The 19237-nt window shown below is 47.0% G+C and overlaps 1 protein-coding gene across 3 annotated transcripts in view; it reads left to right on the forward strand.

Moving 5' to 3' along the window:
• The window catches only part of LOC134999112 (N-acetylated-alpha-linked acidic dipeptidase 2-like), a 197427-nt gene that overhangs the window by 147132 nt on the left and 31058 nt on the right, over positions 1-19237 (forward strand). For all 3 annotated transcript variants that reach the window (XM_063951405.1, XM_063951406.1, XM_063951407.1), the window contains one exon: positions 17715-17806. In XM_063951405.1, the coding sequence (XP_063807475.1) occupies positions 17715-17806 (92 nt within the window). The remainder of the gene's footprint in view (positions 1-17714; positions 17807-19237) is intronic.

Genomic DNA, 19237 nt, shown 5'->3' on the forward strand with positions numbered 1-19237 from the left:
ACCGTATTATCAGGTACAGTCCTTTCGGCCCCATAAGGGCAAGCGGGTTAAAGGCGCGTCCTTTCTGCCCAGAGGCAGAGGTAGAGGGAAAAAGCTGCAGCATACAGCCAGTTCCCAGGAGCAAAAGTCCTCCCCCGCTTCCTCTAAGTCCGCCGCATGACGCTGGGGCTCAACAGGCGGAGCCAGGTACGGTGTGGGCCCGTCTCAAAAATTTCAGCGATCAGTGGGCTCGCTCACGGGTGGATCCCTGGATCTTTCAAGTAGTATCTCAGGGGTACAAGCTGGAATTCGAGACGTCTCCCCCCCGCCGTTTCCTCAAATCTGCCTTGCCAACAACTCCCTCAGGCAGGGAGGCAGTGATAGAGGCAATTCACAAGCTGTATTCCCAGCAGGTGATAGTAAAGGTGCCCCTACTTCAACAAGGACGGGGTTACTATTCCACAATGTTTGTGGTACCGAAACCGGACGGTTCGGTGAGAACCATTTTAAATTTGAAATCCTTGAACACATATATAAAAAAATTCAAGTTCAAGATGGAATCGCTCAGGGCGGTTATTGCAAGCCTGGACGAGGGGGATTACATGGTATCACTGGACATCAAGGATGCTTACCTGCATGTCCCCATTTACCATCCTCACCAGGAATACATCAGATTTGTGGTACAGGATTGTCATTACCAATTCCAGACGTTGCCGTTCGGTCTATCCACGGCTCCGAGGGTCTTTACCAAGGTAATGGCCGAAATGATGATACTCCTTCGAAAGAAGGGAGTTTTAATTATCCCGTACTTGGACGATCTCCTGATAAAGGCGAGGTCCAGGGAGCAGTTGTTGGTCGGGGTAGCACTATCTCGGGAGGTGCTACAACAGCACGGCTGGATTCTAAATATTCCAAAGTCACAGCTGGTCCCTACGACACGTCTACTGTTCCTGGGGATGGTTCTGGACACAGAACAGAAAAAAGTGTTTCTCCCGGAGGAGAAGGCCAAGGAGCTGTCATCTCTAGTCAGAGGCCTCCTAAAACCAAAACAGGTGTCGGTGCATCACTGCACGCGGATCCTGGGAAAGATGGTAGCTTCCTACGAAGCAATTCCATTCGGCAGGTTTCATGCAAGAACCTTTCAGTGGGACCTGTTGGACAAGTGGTCCGGATCGCATCTTCAGATGCATCAACTGATAACCCTGTCTCCAAGGACCAGGGTGTCTCTGCTGTGGTGGCTGCAGAGTGCTCATCTTCAAGAGGGCCGCAGATTTGGCATACAGGACTGGGTCCTGGTGACCACGGATGCCAGCCTTCGAGGCTGGGGGGCAGTCACACAGGGAAGAAACTTCCAAGGACTATGGTCAAGTCAGGAGACTTCCCTACACATAAATATTCTGGAACTGAGGGCCATTTACAATGCCCTAAGTCAGGCAAAACCCCTGCTTCAAAACCAGCCGGTACTGATCCAGTCAGACAACATCACGGCGGTCGCCCATGTAAACCGACAGGGCGGCACGAGAAGCAGGACGGCGATGGCAGAACCCACAAGGATTCTCCGATGGGCGGAAAATCACGTGTTAGCACTGTCAGCAGTGTTCATTCCGGGAGTGGACAACTGGGAAGCAGACTTCCTCAGCAGGCACGACCTCCACCCGGGAGAGTGGGGACTTCATCCAGAAGTCTTCCAACTGATTGTACACCGTTGGGAAAGGCCACAGGTGGACATGATGCCGTCCCGCCTAAACAAAAAGCTAGAAAGATATTGCGCCAGGTCAAGGGACCCGCAGGCGATAGCTGTGGACGCTCTAGTGACACCGTGGGTGTACCGGTCGGTTTATGTGTTCCCTCCTCTTCCTCTCATACCAAAGGTACTGAGGATAATAAGGAGAAGAGGAGTAAGAACTATACTCATTGTTCCGGATTGGCCAAGAAGAGCTTGGTACCCGGAACTTCAAGAAATGATCTCAGAGGACCCATGGCCTCTGCCGCTCAGACAGGACCTGCTGCAGCAGGGGCCCTGTCTGTTCCAAGACTTACCGCGGCTGCGTTTGACGGCATGGCGGTTGAACACCGGATCCTGAAGGAAAAGGGCATTCCGGAGGAAGTAATTCCTACACTGATTAAAGCTAGGAAAGAAGTAACCGCAAACCATTATTACCGCATATGGCAAAAATATGTTGCGTGGTGTGAGGCCAGGAAGGCCCCAACGGAAGAATTTCAGCTGGGCCGTTTCCTGCACTTCCTACAGTCAGGGGTGACTATGGGCCTAAAATTGGGTTCCATTAAGGTCCAGATTTCGGCTCTATCGATTTTCTTCCAGAGAGAACTGGCTTCACTACCTGAAGTTCAAACTTTTGTTAAGGGAGTGCTGCATATTCAGCCCCCTTTTGTGCCTCCAGTGGCACCTTGGGATCTCAACGTGGTGTTGGATTTCCTAAAGTCACATTGGTTTGAGCCACTTAAAACCGTGGAATTGAAGTATCTCACGTGGAAAGTGGTCATGTTGTTGGCCTTGGCTTCGGCAAGGCGTGTATCAGAATTGGCGGCTTTGTCATGTAAAAGCATTATCTGATTTTCCATATGGATAGGGCAGAATTGAGGACTCGTCCCCAATTTCTCCCTAAGGTGGTATCAGCCTTTCATCTGAACCAACCTATCGTGGTTCCTGCGGCTACTAAAGACTTGGAGGCTTCCAAGTTGTTGGACGTAGTCAGGGCCCTGAAAATTTATGTTTCCAGGACAGCTGGAGTCAGAAAGACTGACTCGCTATTTATCCTGTATGCGCCCAACAAGTTGGGTGCACCTGCTTCAAAGCAGACTATTGCTCGCTGGATCTGTAGTACGATTCAGCTTGCACATTCTGCGGCTGGACTGCCGCATCCTAAATCAGTGAAAGCCCATTCCACGAGGAAGGTGGGCTCTTCTTGGGCGGCTGCCCGAGGGGTCTCGGCTCTACAACTTTGCCGAGCAGCTACTTGGTCGGGGTCAAACACATTTGCTAAATTCTACAAGTTTGACACCCTGGCTGAGGAGGACCTAGAGTTTGCCCATTCGGTGCTGCAGAGTCATCCGCACTCTCCCGCCCGTTTGGGAGCTTTGGTATAATCCCCATGGTCCTTACGGAGTCCCAGCATCCACTTAGGACGTCAGAGAAAATAAGAATTTACTCACCGGTAATTCTATTTCTCGTAGTCAGTAGTGGATGCTGGGCGCCCATCCCAAGTGCGGATTGTCTGCAATACTTGTATATAGTTATTGTTTAACTAAAGGGTTATTGTTGAGCCATCTGTTGAGAGGCTCAGTTATCATACTGTTAACTGGGTATTGTATCACGAGTTATACGGTGTGATTGGTGTGGCTGGTATGAGTCTTACCCGGGGTTCAAAATCCTTCCTTATTGTGTCAGCTCTTCCGGGCACAGTATCCTAACTGAAGTCTGGAGGAGGGTCATAGTGGGAGGAGCCAGTGCACACCAGTAGTCTAAAGCTTTCTTTTAGTTGTGCCCAGTCTCCAGCGGAGCCGCTATTCCCCATGGTCCTTACGGAGTCCCAGCATCCACTACGGACTACGAGAAATAGAATTACCGGTGAGTAAATTCTTATTTTAACGTATTCTCCTATCTACGATTTGCAGGATCCTTAAGGGCTGCCATGTCTGGAGACGGTAAAGCCACCTTTTTAGACAACCGTGATAGGGCCTTGTCCACAATGGGGGATGATTCCCACTTATCTCTATCCCCAGAGGGGAACGGATATGCCACCTGAATCCTTTTGGGAATCGAAAACTTTTTGTCAGGATTTTCCCACATTTTTTCAAAAAGGGCATTCAGTTCATGAGAGGGAGTAAACGTTACCTCAGGTTTCTTTCCCTTAAACATACAGACCCTAGTATCAGGAACAGCAGGGTCCGCAGTGATATGTAACACGTCTTTTATTGCCACAATCATGTACTGAATGTTCTTTGCAAATTTTGGGTCTAATCTGGCATCACTATAGTCGACACTGGAGTCAGTGTCAGTGCCCGTGTCGGTATCTGTGTCTGCCAAATGAGCAAATGAACGTTTATGTGACCCCGAGGGGGGTCTGGACCTGTGATAACACATCCTCCACAGATTTCTTCCATGCCTGGTTCTGAGATTCAGATTTATCCAATCTCTTATTAATAAGATCCACATTAGCATTCAAGGCATTCAATATATTTACCCAATCAGGAGTCGGCGGTGCCGACAGGGTCACTCCCACAGCCGTTTTTGTCCCTACCACAGTCTCCTCCTGGGAAGAGCACTCAGCCTCAGACATGCCGACACACGTGTACCGACACCCACAGACACACTGGGCAAATAGGGGACAGACCCACAGTAAAGCCTGTCAGAGAAACACAGGGGGAGTTTGCCAACTCACAACCGAGCGCTCAATCCCAGATCTGAAACTCTAATATAAAGCCCCAGACCAGTAGCGCTTTTTTATATTTGCACCAAATTATGCGCCCCCCCCATTTTGCACTCTGTTACTTGTACAGCAGTGTTTTGAGGAGAGGACCAGCATCTCTGCAGCTTCTGTGAAGAGAAAATGGCGCTGATGAGAGCTGTGAGGGCTAAGCCCCGCCCCCTTAATAACATGCTTAAGCCCCGCTATTTTCTCAATATAATATACTGGCGGGGGTTCGGATTTTGTGCCCAGGCACTATATTCCACTTTTGCCAGCCTGAAAATGAGGATTTTATGCTGCCCAGGGCGCCCCCCCGCGCCCTGCACCCTGTAGTGCCTCTGTGTGTGTGGGAGCATGGCGCGCAGCACGATCGCTGTGCGGTACCTCAGATAGCCGTCACTGAAGTCTTCTATCTTCTTCTACTCACCTGACTTCTGGCTCTGCAAGGGGAGTGACGGCGGGCTCTGGGAGTGAACCCCTAGGCGTACCTAGTGTTCCAAACCCACAGGAGCTAATGGTGTCCTGTAGCCAAGAAACAGAACCTTTAAACTCATTAGAAGTAGGTCTGACTTCTCTCCCCTAAGTCCCACGAAGCAGGGAGACTGTTGCCAGCAGTGCTCCCTGAAAATAAAAAACCTAACATAAGTCTTTTCAGAGACACCCAGTAGAGCTCCCCTGTGTGTGACCAGTCTCCCTGGGCACAATTCTAAAACTGGAGTCTGGAGGAGGGGCATAGAGGGAGGAGCCAGTTCATACCCCTTCAAAGTCTTAAAGTGCCCATGTCTCCTGCGGATCCCGTCTATACCCCATGGTTCTTGAAGTGTCCCCAGCATCCTCTAGGACGTATGAGAAATCTAGTTAATGGCCATAAGTCCTACGTATGTGTATACCTTGATCAATCTTATTATTTTCAGAAAATGATGTCCTTATCAAGCCAGTGTTGGATAATTTACAATTAAATATCACCAGCAGGATTGGATTTTACAAAGTGTTAAATGGATCCATGTTCTAACTTTGCATCTGCTACAGACTTTTCCCTGCAGTAACAAAGCAATGGTGTACAATATTTTAGGTGTGATCATTTATATTCCCTCTAGATGGCACTGACATTCCACCATTAATATGCCGCATTACTAGTTCACATGAAAAGGATTTCCCCTATAAGAAATAACACTTTTTTTAGTTTATCGTTTTATTTGATGAAGATGATCTTTTTTGGGCAAGAAATAACTGAAACTACAGTAGCTGTGACATCTGGCTAATTGTGTGAGGTTTTTTTTCTTTCAATTGAGCAGTTGCAGCTTTCTGTGTTTTTAGGTAATTGATCATATTGAGAGAAAAGAGAAATAACAGTCAAGAAAAATCAGTCAACCTGTTCTCTCATAAAGCGTCCTTGCTGCAAACTGGAAATTTGATTCAGGGATCAAAAGAACAGTTATCACAAGTTTTTTGCAATTGTGACATTGACGTTTTAGTGTCACGGATGGGATGTGACTGTACATAAAAGTGCAAAATTGTAATCTGATGTACCCACTTTTATACATAGGCACCATTTTTTTACACGATTGCATGGATTTGCTGGCCGTAGATGCCTGCATCTGTTGGGTGTGTAAAAATGTACGTGTCAGATGGTGGCCGCTCATCACTGTGCACAAATGAGGTACATGAATGTACCTGTTGCACCATCAGGCAAAATTGCTAAATGATAGGTAGAATGTGATTTGTTGCTGATTGGGCTTCTCCTGCAGAGATTATTAAGAGAGAAGATGTAGGTGACAGCTGTTAGGGGCGGGGCCAGAATATTTTCTTATAATTCTCCCTATTCCTCCTACTTCATAGCATTGCAAGATAATAGGGGATCGTCTAAAGATGGAATCATTTACCAAGAATTTTGACTCTAATAAATTCTACAAACTTGCTATTTGGGGGTACACTTAGGGTTTATTAGTGCATTAAAATGGACCATTTATTAAATATGTTATAATAGTAAGCAGCATGTATTCAATAAGTTTAAAGGGTATACATTAAAGTTCCCGGTAGTCAAAATACCAACGCTGGAATCCCGACACCCATCAGAACACAGACTCTGGAATCCCGATCAGGTCAGCATCCCAACACCAGAATACAGACAGCTGGGATAAAGAAGGTAAGTATATCTGGGAGATTTGGCTGCGGAAGGAGGGGGGGGGGGGGGCTGTGGGCAGGGGGGGAGGAGGTTACGGTTAGGCTGCAGGGAGGAAGGGTTAGGCACCACTGGGGGAGGGGGGTTTAGGGTTAGGCTGCGGGGAGGTTAGATTTCAGGCACTGAGGGGGAGGGTTAGGCTGCAGATCCTGTATAAAGTAAAGGCCCGTACACACTGGTCGATGTATCGCCCGTTCTCTTGAACGGCCGATACATCGCGGGACCGTCGGCCAGTGTGTACGGGCGATACGTCTGTGAACTCCGTCATTCACAGACGTATCGCGTCGGCCGCGCAGCACAGCCGACAGCCAATATATCTAACGATATATTGGCCCGTCGCTGTGTGTGTACGGGGCGGTCGTCCGACCGCCCGTACACATGCTGCTGCGGCGGCCGGCGGTGATTGACAGGTGAACTGGGCGGGCGCGAGCGCCCGCCCAGTTCATGACGTCAGTCCCCCGACGGATCGGGCTGTGCCCGATCCGTAGATAGATATATCTGCAGATCAATTGATCTGCAGATATATCTAATAGTGTGTACCCACCTTAACAGGACAAAGTATCCTGTATGATGTAAATTCGATTATGTTCTGCAGCAGTAAAAAAACAACTATTTATTCAATTGTTAGGTGAAATACTATAGACAAATAGTTTTGTTAAACATTATACTGCACTTAAAATAAAAAAGTTTATTTTATTTTTTTTAAATGTAAAACATCAATATTTCTCACCGGTGTCTGAGGGGTTAGTTATCATTGTGTAGTTTGCTTCCTATACATGGACAGTGATTTAGCAGCATCTAAGCTCCTGCTTATACAGTTGGAGCATCACAGGCCCTGATCTGAAATTGGATTCTTTGGTTGCTGGAGATATTCTCTGGCTAACATGTAAGACATGTCCAGCGGGGCGATGTCTGAGAGGCTTCAGTTTTATCTTCCGCTCCACACTTCCATGCTGTCATGGTTACTCAGCCACATACATCTGATTTATTGGAAGAAGTCACATAAAAAGGATTCTGTGCCGGTACTGTGCGCGGCTGAGTTCAGAATATAATACAATCTCTCCTCTGTTCTCTTTGTATTTTTTTTTTATCACGCCTAAAAGCCAAATCAGCCATCAGTGAGGTTTTTCCGCTTCCACTGCCACAGTTTAAAGCTATGTAATGTTGTACAGTACTGGTATATCTGTATAAAAAATGCCCTGTTTATAAATCACTTTATTTATGTATTATGTGTATAGTAAAAAAAAAACCCAAAACCAAAATATAAGTAACTGATAATTTGGTCTCTCTCTGAATCTACAGTTGCAAGAAAAAGTATGTGAACCCTTTGTAATTTCCTGGATTTGTGCATAAATTGGTCATAAAATGTGTTCTGATCTTCATCTAAGTCACAACAAAAGACAAACACAGTCTGCTGAAACTAATACCACACAAACAATTATATGTTCTCATGTTTTTATTGAACACACCATGTAAACATTCACAGTGCAGGCTGGACAAAGTATGTGAACCCCTAGGCTAATGACTTCTCCAAGAGCTAATTTGAGTCAGGAGTCAGCCAACCTGGAGTCCAATCAATGAGACGAGATTGGAGGTGTTGGTTAAAGCTGCCCTACCCTATAAAAAAACACACCAGTTTTGAGTTTGCAATTCTCAAGAAGCATTGCCTGATGTGAACCATGCCTCGCAGAAAAGAGCTCTCAGAAGACCTACGATTAAGAATTGTTGACTTGCATAAAGCTGGAAAGGGTTACAAAAGTATCTCTAAAAGCCTTGATGTTCGTCAGTCCATGGTAAGACAAATTGTCTATAAATGGAGAAAGTTCAGCACTGTTGCTACTCTCCCTAGGAGTGGGCGTCCTTGTAAAGATGTCTGCAAGAGCACAGCGCAGAATGCTCAATGAGGTGAAGAAGAATCCTAGAGTGTCAGCTAAAGACTTACAGAAATCTCTGGCACATGCTAACATCTCTGACGAATCTACCATATGTAAAACACTGAACAAGAATGGAGTTCATGGGAGGATACCAAGGAGGAAGCCACTGCTGTCCAAAAAAAAATTGCTGCACGTTTAAAGTTTGCAAAAGAGCACATGAATGTTTGCAAAAGAGCACCTGAAAATATTCTGTGGACAGATGAAACCAAAGTTGAGTTGTTTGGAAGGAACACACAACACTATGTATGGAGAAAAGATGGCACAGCACACCAACATCAAAACCTCATCCCAACTGTGAAGTATGGTGGAGGGGGCATCATGGTTTGGGGCTGCTTTACTGCGTCAGGGCCTGGACAGATCGCTATCATCGACGGAAAAATGAATTCCCAAGTTTATCAAGACATTTTGCAGGAGAACTTAAGACCATCTGTCCACCAATTGAAGTTCAACAGAAGATGGGTGATGCAACAGGACAACGACCCAAAGCACAGAAGTAGATCAACAACAAAATGGCTTCAACAGAAGAAAATACGCCTTCTGGAGTCGCCCAGTCAGAGTCACCTCAATCCGATTGAGATGCTGTGGCATGACCTCAAGAGAGCGATTCACACCAGACAGCCCAAGAATATTGCTGAACTGAAACAGTTTTGTAAAGAGCAATGGTCCAAAATTCCCCCTGACGGTTGTGCAAGTCTGATATGCAACTATAGGAAACGTTTGGTTGAGGTTATTGCTGCCAAAGGAGGGTCAACCAGTTATTCAATCCAAGGGTTCACATACTTTGTCCACCCTGCACTGAGAATGTTTACATGGTGTGTTCAATAAAAACATGAGAACATATACTGTAATTGTTTGTGTGGTATTAGTTTCAGCAGACTGTGTTTGTCTATTGTTGTGACTTAGATGAAGATCAGAACACATTTAATGACCAATTTATGCACAAATCCAGGAAATTCCAAAGGGTTCACATACTTTTTCTTGCAACTGTATATGAAATGGTGACAGCTGCCGGTTCACTTGCTTGGATGAAGCATAGATTCCTTTCAAATGAAACTGAATGGGGTGTGACCTGGGGAACCAATAAGAATCCTCCCTCAGAGATTGCAGCATTTTGCAGTCCTCCTGCTCAGACACAAATCCATTTCCTTACTTATTAAAGTAATTAAATCAATTATTTGTGTGAACCTATTATTGCAGAGAAGCGCTAATAATACTATTACTGCATACAGTTTCTAGGGGTCTACTAAGGGAAAGCAACAGGTTAGAGAACATTGGCTGAGGAAATGGGAGTGTTGCTTTTATCCACTTATATTTTGTGTACATGTGTGACACTTGAGTATCTTAACCCCCTTACTAAGAAACACCAATGTTAGTATATTCGGAGCATGCAGTATATAGGAGCGTATTTATTAATATTTGGGCATTAGCCTTGGTAATTATAATTTCTTATTGCTTTAATAAGAAATACACTGCTCAAAAAAAAAAAAGATTTTAAACCTACCGGTAAATCTTTTTTCTCCTGGTCCGTAGAGGATGCTGGGGACTCCGTAAGGACCATGGGGTATAGACGGGCTCCGCAGGAGACATGGGCATTCTAAGACTTTAGATGGGTGTGAACTGGCTCCTCCCTCTATGCCCCTCCTCCAGACCTCAGTTAAAGAACTGTGCCCAGAGGAGACGGACATTACGAGGAAAGGGTTTTTGTTAATCTAAGGGCGAGATACATACCAGCCCACACCATACACACCGTACAACATGGTATATACTAAACCAGTTAACAGCATGAACAAAACGGCATCAGCCAGAGACTGATCTCAACTGTAACATAACCCTTATGTAAGCAACAACTATATACAAGCCGTGCAGAATTTGTCTGCTCTGGGACGGGCACCCAGCATCCTCTACGGACTAGGAGAAAAAGATTTACCGGTAGGTTTAAAATCTTATTTTCTCTTACGTCCTAGAGGATGCTGGGGACTCCGTAAGGACCATGGGGATTATACCAAAGCTCCAGACCGGGCGGGAGAGTGCGGATGACTCTGCAGCACCGATTGGGCAAACATGAGGTCCTCATCAGCCAGGGTATCAAACTTGTAGAATTTTGCAAGTGTTTGAACCCAACCAAGTAGCTGCTCGGCAAAGCTGTAATGCTGAGACGCCTTGGGCAGCCGCCCAAGAAGAGCCCACCTTCCTAGTGGAATGGGCCTTAACCGAATTTGGTAACGGCAATCAAGCCGCAGAATGAGCCTGCTGAATCGTGTTACAGATCCAGCGAGCAATAGTCTGCTTAGAAGCAGGAGCGCCAACCTTGTTGGCTGCATACAGGACAAACAGTGCCTCTGTTTTCCTAACCCGAGCCGTCCTGGCTACATAAATTTTTAAGGCCCTGACTACATCAATGGACTTTGAATACTCCAAGTCACCCGTAGCCACAGGCACCACAATAGGTTGGTTCATATGAAACGACGAAACCACCTTAGGTAGAAATTGAGGACGAGTTCTCAACTCTGCTCGATCGACATGGAAAATCAGATAGACAAAGCCGCCAATTCGGACACGCGCCTCGCAGATGCCAAGGCCAACAACATGACCACCTTCCAAGTGAGAAATTTTAATTCAACTGTTTGAAACCAGTGTGATTTAAGGAACCGTAACACCACGTTAAGGTCCCACGGTGCCACTGGGGGCACAAAAGGAGGTTGGATGTGCAGCACTCCTTTTACAAAAGTCTGGACTTCTGGGAGAGAAGCCAATTCCTTCTGAAAGAATATAGATAAGGCCGAAATCTGCACCTTAATGGAGCCTAATTTTAGGCCCATATCCACTCCTGTCTGTAGAAAGTGGAGGAAACGAAACGACCCAGCTGAAAACCTCCAGTAGGAGCATTCTTGGCTTCACACCAAGATACATATTTTCTCCAAAGACGGTGATAATGCTTCACCGTTACCTCCTTCCTAGCTTTGATTAGAGTAGGGATGACTTCCCCCGCGATACCTTTCCTAGCTAGGATTTGGTGTTCAACCGCCATGCCGTCAAACGTAACCGCGGTAAGTCTTGGAACACACAGGGCCCCTGTTGCAACAGGTCCTCCCTGGGAGGAAGAGGCCACGGATCTTCTGTGAGCATTTCCTGAAGATCTGAATACCAGGCCCTTCGAAGCCAATCTGGAACAATGAGCATCGTCTGCACTCTTGTTCGTCTTATGATTCTCAATATTTTTGAGATGACTGGAAGTGGAGGGAACACATAGACTGACTGAAACACCCACGGTGTCACTAGGGCATCCACCGCCACTGCCTGAGGGTCCCTCGACCTGGAACAATACGTCCGAAGCTTTTTGTTGAGGCGTGACGCCATTATGTTTATTTGAGGAAGTCCCTAACGACTTGTTACCTCTGCAAAGACTTCTTGATGAAGTCCCCACTCCCCTGGATGGAGATCGTGTCTGCTGAGGAAGTCTGCTTCCCAGTTGTCTACTCCCGGAATGAAGACTGCTGACAGAGCGCTTACATGATTTTCCGCCCAGCGAAGAATCCTGGAGGCTTCTGCCATTGCTGCTCTGCTCCTTGTCCCGCCTTGGCGGTTTACATGTGCCACGGCTGTGACGTTGTCTGACTGAATCAGAACGGGTAGATTGCGAAGAAGATTCTCCGCTTGTCGTAGGCCGTTGTATATGGCCCTTAATTCCAGCACATTGATGTGTAGACAAGCCTCCTGGCTTGACCATATTCCCTGAAAATATCTTCCTTGTGTGACTGCTCCCCATACTCGGAGGCTCGCGTCCGTAGTCACAAGAACCCAATCTTGAATGCCGAACCTGCGACCCTCTAGAAGGTGAGCACTCTGAAGCCACAACAGGAGAGATACCCTGACCCTGGGGGACAGGCTTATTCTCTGATGCATTTGTAGATGTGACCCTGATGGATGATTCATGTCCAGAAGGTCCCTCTGAAAAGTTCTCGCATGGAACCTGCCGAATGGAATGGCCTCGTAGGCCGCCACCATCTCTCCCAATACTTGAGTGTATTGATAAACTGACACTTTTTGGTTTTAGCAGGTCCTTGGCCATGTTCTGGAGTTCCTGGGCCTTTTCCGTTGGGAGAAAAACCCTCTTTTCTTCCATGTCCAGAACCATGCCCAAAAATGACAGCCGAGTTGTCGGAACCAACTGCGACTTTGGTAGATTTAGAATCCAGCCGTGTTGTTGTAGTACTCTCAGGGAGAGAGACACGCTTTTCAGTAACTGATCTCTTGATCTTGCTGAAACTGGTAATGACAATCCTGTACAGCGAATCTCAGGTACGCCTGATGAGGGGGATAAATGGGGACATAAAGGTATGCATCCTTTATGTCTAGCGATACCATAAAATCCCCCCCCTTCCAGGCTGGAGATCACTGCCCGGAGATATTCCATCTTGAATTTGAACCTTTTCAAATACAGGTTCAGGGATTTTAGATTCAGAATGGGTCTGACCGAGCCATCCGGCTTCGGGACCACAAATAGGGTTGAATAATACCCCTTCCCCTGTTGCATTAGGGGAACCTTGATAATCACTTGCTGTTGACACAGCTTTTGTATGGCAGCTAAAACTATTTCCCTCTCTGGGGGAGAAGCTGGCAAAGCAGATTTGAAAAATTTGCGAGGAGGCACTTCTTCGAACTCCAGTTTGTAGCCTTGGGATACAATTTCAACCGCCCAAGGATCCAAATCCGACTGAACCCAGACCTGGCTGAAGAGTCGAAGACGTGCCCCCACCGGTGCGGACTCCCTCAGCGAAGCCCCAGCGTCATGCGGTGGATTTTGTAGAAGCCGGGGAGGACTTTTGTTCCTGGGAACTAGTCGTAGCAGGCGTTCTTTTCCCTCTACCTCTACCTCTGGCGAGGAAGGAAGAGCCCCGACCCTTTCTGAACTTATGCGACCAAAAGGACTGCATCTGATATTGAGGTGTTTTCTTTTGTTGAGGGGGAACGTAAGGCAAAAAAGAAGACTTACCCGCGGTAGCTGTGGAAACCAGGTCCGCGAAGCCCTCCCCAAATAAAACCTCACCTTTTGTAAGGTAAAGTCTCCATATGTCTCTTTGAATCGGCATCACCTGTCCATTGGCGGGTCCACAGGGACCTTCTAGCCGACACTGCCATGGCATTGGCTCTTGACCCCAACAGCCCAATATCTCTCGCAGCCTCTCTCATATATAACGCTGCGTCCTTAATGTGACCCAAGGTCAACAAAATGCTATCTTTATCAAGGGTGTCAATGTCAGATGACAAGTTATCTGCCCACGCTGCAATTGCGCTACCCACCCATGCCGACGCTACTGCCGGTCTGAGCAGGGCACCCGTTTGCGTATCAATTGATTTTAAGGTAGTTTCCTGTCTGCGATCAGCAGGATCCTTGAGGGCTGCCGTGTCTGGAGACGGTATCGCCACCTTTTTGGACAAGCGCGTCAAAGCCTTGTCCACCGTGGGCGAGGATTCCCACCGTAACCTGTCCTGTGAGGGGAAAGGATACGCCATAATAATTCTCTTGGGAATCTGCAGTCTCTTGTCTGGAGTTTCCCAAGCTTTTTCAAATAAAGTGTTCAGCTCATGAGATGGGGGAAACGTTACCTCAGGTTTCTTTTCCTTAAACATGCAGACCCTCGTGTCAGGGACAGAGGGGTCCTCAGTGATATGCAAAACATCTTTTATTGCAAACATCTTTTATGAGACCCCGAAGGGCCTTGTGACACAGTTAAAGCCATGGATTGACTCCCTGCTGTTTCCCTGGACTCAGCTTTGTCCAATCTTTTATGTAATAAAGTCACATTTGCATTTAAAACATTCCACATATCCAACCAATCAGGTGTCGGCGGTGCCGACGGAGGCACCACAATCATCTGCTCTGCCTCTTCCCTAGACGAGCCTTCCGCTTCAGACATGCCGACACACACGTACTGACACCCCCACACACAATGGGATATACAAATATGGGGACAGCCCCCCAATGAGGCCCTTTGGAGAGACAGAGAGAAAGTATGCCAGCACACACCCAGCGACACTGGAACAAAGTCCCAGTCTGTACAGCGCTTTTTATATAAAAATATGTATACACCTTTTTGCGCCAAATAAATGTGCCCCCCCCCCCCCCTCGTTTTTGCCCTCTATTACTTGGTTCAGCCGGGGAGAGTCCGGGAGCAGCTTCTCTGCAGCTTGCTGTGGAGAAAATGGCGCTGGTTAGTGCTGGAGGATCAAGCCCCGCCCCCTCGACGGCGGGCTTTGGTCCCGCTCAATTTCTTTATACTGGCGTTTTTTTTTTAAAATATACTGCCTCTGCAGTATCTGAGACCTGTGCCAGCTGTATTTGAGGTATTTATTGCTGCCCAGGGCGCCCCCCTGCGCCCTGCACCCTTGCTGTGCCTTGTGTGTGTGTGGGAGCAATGGCGCGTAGCGTGACCGCTGCGCGGTACCTCACTGGAGATCTGAAGTCTTCTGCAGCCTATGAAGTCTTCTGTCTTCTTATACTCACCCGGCTTCTATCCTCCGGCTCTGTGAGGAGGACAGCGGCGCGGCTCCGGGACGAACAGCGAGGACGACACCTGTGTTCCGACCCTCTGGAGCTAATGGTGTCCAGTAGCCTAAGAAGCAGAGCCTATCAGTTAAGTAGGTCTGCTTCTCTCCCCTCAGTCCCACGATGCAGGGAGCCTGTTGCCAGCAGTGCTCCCTGAAAATAAAAAACCTAAGAAAAGTCTTCTCAGAGAAACTCAGTAGAGCTCCCCTGTAGTGCATCCAGTCTCCTCTGGGCACAGGATCTAACTGAGGTCTGGAGGAGGGGCATAGAGGGAGGAGCCAGTTCACACCCATCTAAAGTCTTAGAGTGCCCATGTCTCCTGCGGAGCCCGTCTATACCCCATGGTCATTACAGAGTCCCCAGCATCCTCTAGGACGTAAGAGAAACAAAGGTAACACTTAAACAACACAATGTAACTCCAAGTCAATCACACTTATGTGAAATCAAACTGTCCACTTAGGAAGCAACACTGATTGACAATCAATTTCACATGCTGTTGTGCAAATGGAATAGACAACAGGTGGGAATTATAGGCAATTAGCAAGACACCCCCAATAAAGGAGTTGTTCTGCAGGTGGTGACCACAGACCACTTCTCAGCTCCTATGCTTTCTGGCTGATGTTTTGGTCACTTTTGAAAGCTGGCAGTGCTTTCACTCTAGTGGTAGCATGAGACAGAGTCTACAACCCACACAAGTGGCTCAAGTAGTGCAGCTCATCCAGGATGGCACATCAATGCGAGCTGTGGCAAGAAGGTTTGCTGTGTCTGTCAGCGTAGTGTTCAGAGCATGGAGGCGCTACCAGGAGACCGACCAGTACATCAGGAGATGTGGAGGAGGCCGTAGGAGGGCAACAACCAGCAGCAGGACCGCTACCTCCGCCTTTGTGCAAGGAGGAACAGGAGAAGCACTGCCAGAACCCTGCAAAATGACCTCCAGCAAGCCACAAATGTGCATGTGTCTACTCAAACGATCAGAAACAGACTCCATGAGGATGGTATGAGGGCCCGACGTCCACAGGTGGTGGTTGTGCTTACAGCCCAACACCGTGCAGGATGTTTGGCATTTGCCAGAGAACACCAAGATTGGCAAAATCGCCACTGGCGCCCTGTGCTCTTCACAGATGAAAGCAACTTCTCACTGAGCACATGTGACAGACGTGACAGAGTCTGGAGACGCCAAGGAGAACGTTCTGCTGCCTGCAACATCCTCCAGCATGACCGGTTTGGCAGTGGGTTAGTAATGGTGTGGGGTAGCATTTCCTTGGGGGGCCGCACAGCCCTTCATGTGCTCGCCAGAGGTAGCCTGACTGCCATTAGGTACCGAGATGAGATCCTCAGACCCCTTGTGAGACCATATGCTGGTGCGGTTGGCCCTGGGTTCCTCCTAATGCAAGACAATGCTAGACCTCATGTGGCTGGAGTGTGTCAGCAGTTCCTGCAAGACGAAGGCATTGATGCCCGCCTGTCCCCAGACCTGAATCCAATTGAGCACATCTGGGACATCATGTCTCGCTCCATCCACCAACAGACTGTCCAGGAGTTGGCGGATGCTTTAGTCCAGGTCTGGAAGGAGATCCCTCAGGAGACCATCCGCCACCTCATCAGGAGCATGTCCAGGCGTTGTAGGAAGGTCATACAGGCACGTGGAGGCCACACACACTACTGAGCCTCATTTTGACTTGTTTTAAGGACATTACATCAAAGTTGGATCAGCCTGTAGTGTGTTTTTCCACTTTAATTTTGAGTGTGACTCCAAATCCAGACCTCCATGGGTTATTAAATTTGATTTCCATTGATCATTTTTGTGTGATTTTGTTGTCAGCACATTCAACTATGTAAAGAACAAAGTATTTAATAAGAATATTTCATTCATTCACATCTAGGATGTGTTATTTTAGTGTTCCCTTTATTTTTTTGAGCAGTGTATATGCATATCCAGAATGTATTAAAACATGCAGGTTCTCTGATAGCGCCAATCCATGTGATGTGTATAAGCAAAGTGATTGATAAGGACTTTTCGGGGGATATTCTGCAAATTTATTTTGATAAATTTATATGATAAAGGGAATAAATATTCCTATTTGGTTGAGGTGGGAGGGCTCGAATAGTTGTATGCCTCACTCTTGCCCCCTACTGGTCATTCAGAAGGCAGAGCAGGTATCGATCCTTCCCCATGGATGTTCTATTTGCATGACTATACACTTTGTAGGGGAGGGGCCTCCACAACTTCTCAGCCTTTTTACAGAGGTGAAGCCATAAGTTTGGACAGGAGAGTTGTAACCATTGGGTAAAAAAACTGGTCCAGCAAATGGTGCTAAGGTGAGTATGCTTTCCATTTCTGAATCCACCTATTAAACTACACCCAAAATTACATTGTAATAATCTGCAAGTGTATTATCATACAGAGGCTTGTAAACCATAATAATCATGTTATAAGATGGAAGCATTCCCTGGAGCAGAATATCTCACACAATGAATACCACAACTGGGTAACATTTCTAAATATGTATATTCTGATCATTATCTGAGGAGTTTGCAAGATAGAATTAAAAAAAAATTTTTTTTTACCTTAACATGAGTCTTGAGTTCTTTTTCTAGGATGTTGTCCAATAACTCTGTGCCCCTGGCTTTGTCCCTTGCAGATAACCAGTCCGGATGAAGGCTTTGAGAGTTTGTCCTTGTATGAAAGTTGGCTTCAAAAAGACCCATCTACACAAAAGCCAGATCTACCAAGGTATTTATTACTATGCTTTGTAATTATCAACATTCTCCAGACTGGCGTGGCATATATATGCATTATACCGCTTACGGGGAGTGTACGTTGTGGACGGCCTGCTCCTTGTTATCACCCTCTCACCCATGTAGCAAATATATTCTGTACACCAGCTGAAGCTGAATTGCACCCCACTAGGAGACCAACTGTGCAGATGGCTAGATACACTATTAATGGTGGCATGTCTGCTAATGGGAAGGCTGGTTAACGCCCTGATATTGGAATTGTCTTGCCTCAAGCAGAACAGTAGGGAAAAATGCATAGAGCTTTATATTCCACATTTTAAGCCAATATTCATGAGAATGCAAAGGACCAAATGCAATAGCTTCCAATTTTCCAGGAGTCGACATGTATTGTCACCAGTGATGCCAATGGTCCCTAGTGAGTTACTAGATTGTGGCCCAAGAGCTCACAGTTATGTTATTATTGTATTGAAAGAAATGTACTTTGGTGTAAAAACAGGTTTGCCCATGTGTATATACGAAGAGGTGTAGTGACTACAAAAATAAGAATTTACTTACCGATAATTCTATTTCTCGGAGTCCGTAGTGGATGCTGGGGTTCCTGAAAGGACCATGGGGAATAGCGGCTCCGCAGGAGACAGGGCACAAAAGTAAAGCTTTCCGATCAGGTGGTGTGCACTGGCTCCTCCCCCTATGACCCTCCTCCAAGCCAGTTAGGTACTGTGCCCGGACGAGCGTACACAATAAGGGAGGAATTTTGAATCCCGGGTAAGACTCATACCAGCCACACCAATCACACCGTACAACTTGTGATCTAAACCCAGTTAACAGTATGATAACAGCGGAGCCTCTGAAAAGATGGCTCACAACAATAATAACCCGATTTTTGTAACTATGTACAAGTATTGCAGATAATCCGCACTTGGGATGGGCGCCCAGCATCCACTACGGACTCCGAGAAATAGAATTATCGGTAAGTAAATTCTTATTTTCTCTATCGTCCTAGTGGATGCTGGGGTTCCTGAAAGGACCATGGGGATTATACCAAAGCTCCCAAACGGGCGGGAGAGTGCGGATGACTCTGCAGCACCGAATGAGAGAACTCCAGGTCCTCCTTAGCCAGGGTATCAAATTTGTAGAATTTAGCAAACGTGTTTGCCCCTGACCAAGTAGCTGCTCGGCAAAGTTGTAAAGCCGAGACCCCTCGGGCAGCCGCCCAAGATGAGCCCACCTTCCTTGTGGAATGGGCATTTACATATTTTGGCTGTGGCAGGCCTGCCACAGAATGTGCAAGCTGAATTGTATTACACATCCAACTAGCAATAGTCTGCTTAGAAGCAAGAGCACCCAGTTTGTTGGGTGCATACAGGATAACAGCAAGTCAGTTTTCCTGACTCCAGCCGTCCTGGAACATATTTTCAGGGCCCTG

This window comes from Pseudophryne corroboree, chromosome 2 (assembly GCF_028390025.1).
Source record: "Pseudophryne corroboree isolate aPseCor3 chromosome 2, aPseCor3.hap2, whole genome shotgun sequence".
NCBI lineage: Eukaryota > Metazoa > Chordata > Amphibia > Anura > Myobatrachidae > Pseudophryne > Pseudophryne corroboree.